Source organism: Anabas testudineus, chromosome 8 (genome assembly GCF_900324465.2).
Source record: "Anabas testudineus chromosome 8, fAnaTes1.2, whole genome shotgun sequence".
Lineage (NCBI taxonomy): Eukaryota > Metazoa > Chordata > Actinopteri > Anabantiformes > Anabantidae > Anabas > Anabas testudineus.
Window position 1 is genome coordinate 1 of NC_046617.1, and position 5,000 is coordinate 5,000.

The 5,000-nt window shown below is 39.3% G+C and overlaps 1 protein-coding gene and 1 non-coding gene across 2 annotated transcripts in view; one reads left to right on the forward strand and one right to left on the reverse strand.

Moving 5' to 3' along the window:
- Positions 1 to 286: 286 nt before the first annotated feature.
- Positions 287 to 358, forward strand: trnam-cau. Its single transcript has one exon. It is a non-coding gene; the product is annotated as a tRNA-Met (tRNA).
- Positions 359 to 3,491: 3,133 nt separating this feature from the next.
- hao1 (hydroxyacid oxidase (glycolate oxidase) 1) overlaps positions 3,492 to 5,000 on the reverse strand; it is a 9,146-nt gene continuing 7,637 nt past the window's right edge. The window contains exons 6-8 of the mRNA XM_026351444.1: positions 4,948 to 5,000; positions 3,904 to 3,973; positions 3,492 to 3,802 (exon numbers count right to left, since the gene is read on the reverse strand). The exon at positions 4,948 to 5,000 is cut by the window's right edge and continues 106 nt beyond it. Of these exons, the coding sequence (XP_026207229.1) occupies positions 3,735 to 3,802; positions 3,904 to 3,973; positions 4,948 to 5,000 (191 nt within the window). The 3' untranslated portion in view covers positions 3,492 to 3,734. The remainder of the gene's footprint in view (positions 3,803 to 3,903; positions 3,974 to 4,947) is intronic.

Consider the following 5,000-nt stretch of genomic DNA (forward strand, 5'->3'; position numbering starts at 1 on the left):
GTGTGCTGTCCACGCAATGCCCATCCGTGTCTTCCTTGCCAAGTCTTAACACATGTAAACATGTGTGTATACAATGTCCTTGGTAAGACAACTTACCAGCGTCATAATCTCTCCTTCTTTCTGCAGTACCACTGAACTGAAAGCATACTCTCAAGGCACTTAGTGTGGGTGAGTTCCCATAGTGGATGTTCCAGCCTGCGGGGCCCCTGAGAGAGAGGGGTGGCTGTTTAAATCACACCGCTGCCTTTTCCAGTTATGTGGAATATCTGTCTGCTGTACAAATGTGAGCAGAGTGGCGCAGCGGAAGCGTGCTGGGCCCATAACCCAGAGGTCGATGGATCGAAACCATCCTCTGCTGTTAATCTGCATCATTTGTAACGTGTGTGTTGTGTTCTGCCAAGATCATCATTATTTGCTGTCAGGCAAAGATAAGCAGGCAGATAGCAGATAATTATAATTCATTTTAAATATACTGAATCACCTCAATATGAGTCTTAGGTTACTTGGCAGACAGACAACAACAAGACTCTGCAGACACGGTAAGCAATTTCAGCTGCTTCTTTTTTTATGGTATTTTTTCTTTCAACAAGAGCAAGTTTATGAATTTAACATTGATACATCACTTCACTGATGAACCACTTCATTTTTCTTTCTCAGCATTAAAATCTGTTTTTTATTATTTGAATTTAGTAAATGAGTAATAATTTCTCTTCTCTGCACTGCAAACTTAGAATCCCTTTTTAAAAAAAAATTGGCAGGTTGCAAATGAAAACTCATTGCTTGTAAATCCTAACAATCTCTGACAAAAACATATCTTATTTTGAGTTCCCATATGAATTAGAGATTATTTATGAAAAGATTTTTCACTGATGTCTGGTGCATTGTAGTTTCAGCATTACACCTGAAAAGCGAGGACAGTTTGGCCTGGCCTGGTAAAATCAAGTCTTAATCTCCAAAATCATGTTAAAAAACTTTTTTGGGGTTAAGCCTGTTTGAGCAGTATTACCAGTAGTAATTATCACACCAGAATTCAAGTGTGTGTTTGTGAATGATGTAGTGTTCATTTTCTGTTGTTGGCCAGAGGGTTTTGAAGCCATAAATTAGAAGCATTTTAGTTTTTCCTTTTTAGTGATCTTACACTCTCTCCACAAGGCTTTGGTCTATAGGAGTGATGAGCTCTTTCTTTTTTTCTACTCAGTACAATGACTTTCAAATTGCTGCTTAACCTTCTTCAGAGTAGAATTGAGGATTGGTTTGAATTTTCCAGCTCATCAGGTTGAACTATGTAGAGACTGATCTTCTCAGTCTTGTCCAGCAGTGCAGTTTTCTCCTCCTGTTATTGGAGACACTGAGTTGTAATTGATCCTTTCCCCCCATAGCCCAGCCATCAGTTTGTTTGTTTTTTTTATCATTGTTCATGAAGCTTCTCCTCTAGGTTTTCTTTCTTTCGCTCAGTCTTGAGATGATATTGTTTGGCTTTGAGGGCAGCCCTGACTTTTCTGGTCTCTGCTTTATTTTCTTCAAGCTGGACTCTCTTGGCCTCCTCCTTCCTGTGTCTTATTATCTTCTGCAGGTTCTCAGTTAGACTCCAACTAGAGCTGTGGGTCTGTGGTGTTATCCACCTGCTGCTCAGGATTGTGAACTCTCTGGATGATGGTGTTTCTAAGCTTGTAATTGACTTAGTTCTGGCATCAAGTAATACTGTAAGAAATCTCTGAGTTATCTTTGATCAGGATATCTCCTTCACTTCATACATCAAAGAAATCTCTAGAACTGCCTTTTTTCACCTAAGAAACATTGCTAAAATTAGGAGCATCCTGTCCCAAAGTGATGCTGAAAAACTAGTCCATGCATTTGTTACTTCCAGACTGGACTATTGCAATTCATTATTAATAGTTTGTCCCAATAACTCATTAAAGAGCCTCCAGTTAATCCAAAATGCTGCAGCCAGAGTTCTGACTGGAATTAGCAAGAGAGATCATATTTCTCCAACGTTAGCTTCTCTCCATTGGCTCCCTGTTAAATCCAGAATTGAATTTAATATTCTTCTCCTCACTTATAAATCCCTTAATAATCAGGCTCCATCTTATCTTAAAGACCTCATAGTTCCATATCTTCCAAGCAGAACTCTCCGTTCTCAGGCTGCAGGTTTACTTGTGGTTCCTAGAGTTTCCAAATGTAGAATGGGAGGCAGAGCCTTTAGCTACCAAGCCCCTCTCCTGTGGAACCAGCTCCCAGTTCAGGTTCGGGAGGCAGACACCGTCTCTACATTTAAGACTAGACTTAAAACTTTCCTTTATTATAAAGCTTATAGTTAGAGATGGATCAGGTGACTCTGAACCATCTCTTAGTTATGCTGATATAGCTTAGTCTGCTGGGGGACCTCTACTGATAAACTGAGCTCCTCTCCTCTCTCCTTTCTCCTGTATCAATGCAAATGCCACCATTGCATGTCATTAACTTTGTGTCTTCTCTCTCTTTTAGTTGTGTTTCCTCCTCTCTGTCTCCCTCTCTCTGTACTTTTCTGCAGGTATCCTCGGCCTGGAGCTGTACATCTCCAGAATCCAGTTCATCTGCCCAATGTTCTTGATGCTTGTTGTTGTCTTTATTGCCTGCTGTTCTTTTCTCTCTTCTCTTTCCACTCACCCCAACCGGTCGAGGCAGATGGCCACCCACTATGAGCCTGGTTCTGCTGGAGGTTTCTTCCTCTAAAGGGAGTTTTTCCTCTCCACTGTTGCCTAAAGCTTGCTCAAATGGGATTGTTGAGTTTTCTCTATAATTTTTTGTATAAATATTTTCTGTAAGGTCTTAAACCTTACACTGTAAAGTGCCTTGAGATAACTTCTGTTGTAAATTGGTGCTATACAAATAAAATTGAATTGAATTGAATTGAATTGAACCATTGTCATAGGACATCTATTTATTGTAAGCGTTCTGCAGCACAGAATTCTGGGGACATATCTCCTGCTGCATTTGTTGGTTTTTCATGGCTCCCTTTGTCCTAATTGTTTTCTTGTTGTGTTTGTCTGTGTTGTTAAAGTAAATGAATCTTGCTTTGATGTCCCTCCGACTAAAAACCTTTAGTACATTAGAGGTAAAGTCACTACAAAAAAACACAACTCATAATGAATTGTTTTTTTTTTTATTTATTCAAAATCTGTATAGAGTATCGTAAAAATTGCCTAATCACTGATATTGTGACATCCCTAATTGCAATGGAGTAGGATGTCACTTACAAACATCAATGTGAACCATGGACATAAAGAGATGGGATATAAATGGAGCATTAAGGTCTGTAATGTGAGCATAGCCCATGCTCCTGACAGTTAACTCATCTTCACTTAAATTGTCCTTTGTTTTCAATATTAAGCCTTTATTCAATTTATTTGTCCTCAATGGGTGAAGAGGCCAACATAAAACATGGGGACATAGAAAGTATGACGTGCTACAAAAATCTGAACTCAAACTGGGGGCAGTGCAGTTATAATATGTTGCATGTACAGTTACTATTCAGTTAGGGTTAGGGTACTCTTAGAATGTCCCTTTAATCAGTGCCACTTCATCTACTTGCTTCAAGACACTGGCTACTATTCCACCTCACTGTAAATTTACATTTGATGATATGGTGATTTCAGTAGGATGATCAGACATAAAAAAAAACAAAAAACAAAAAGTCAATTAATTAAAAATATGTTTAGCAACTGATGAAGAATTTCCTGCCACAGATTCCTCTCTCACATCCTGGAGTTGAACTCTACTCTCCTCACCAGGGACCTGCTCACCTCGGATACAGAACGACAGCCTATACACACAAAGGCATGCAAAGGGTAGTCTGAGAAAATACTTGAAATAGTAATTGTGTGTATCTCCACAGTGCAGATGCCCTGTGTGTGTGCTTTTTACCTGACAACGCCATTGCCAGTTGCAGTTCTTCTTTTAGAAGTTCCAGAAGTTCAATAACCCCCGCTTCTCCCTGGACACATACACACATAACATGTTTGTTTTGTTTTATTGTAGTGTGTGAGTGTGTTTTTGGACATTTGGTTCGCCTGAGATGTTATGCAATGACCACTTTTACTTTTTAGCCAAAAAATTGTCACTTAGATTTTACAACTGTCCCCAGCCTGTCTGAAGAGCTGGGCTTGAGTTGGTGTACACTGAACTATGTGCAAGCACGGAACAGAGCAATCATACTAGTCAAATAAACGAGACTTTGACAAGAACATTTCTATTTACATTTAGTAAACTCCTGTAAACTGTTTGTTTCAGTGAAATTTTACTCATTTATATTCTCTTAGTTTTAGTCAAGATGTAATCAGTCAGTTTATTTGGACAGCTGCAGTAGATAACAGCACTAGTGTGGGGTGTTGGGGTCTTGTCCAAGGACACATTGACCCAAGGAACAAGGAATCAAACCAGTAACCATTTTATAGATGACTGCTCTACCAACTGAGCTAACTGTGATGCCAGATTTTTCCAATAGCTGAACTTTAGCTGCAGACATGTCAGAGTTGACATGCTAACACTCATCCACACCAACATTAAAACAACCAAGTAGTGCTAATATTGTTGCTAATTGTTGAATGTTTTGTGGGGATAAGTGCAGGTACAGCTTTCCTGGTGAAGGTTTGCTAACCTGTGCCCATAGAAAAGATGAGAAAGATGCATGGACACTGAGGATTCGGTATGTTGATATGAATCCATGCAAATGGCTAGAGCTTTCAGATGGTGTGCTAAACTGAAACTGCACCATAATTTTAATTGAATAATAATTAAAAAAAAAACATTTAGTTATTGAATAAGAGGTTTTCAATGAATACTTATCATCAAAATTTTCATTGGCAAAATTAACAGTGAACCACATCTACCTACTATCACCGCCTAATGCACTAGTGTACAGAGTAAAGCCTTAGGCTAATGAGACAGTAGATGAGTGTCATGCTTCACCTGGCAGGCGAGGCCCCAAAGCACTGGTCGACCAATCAATACAGCCTTTGCTC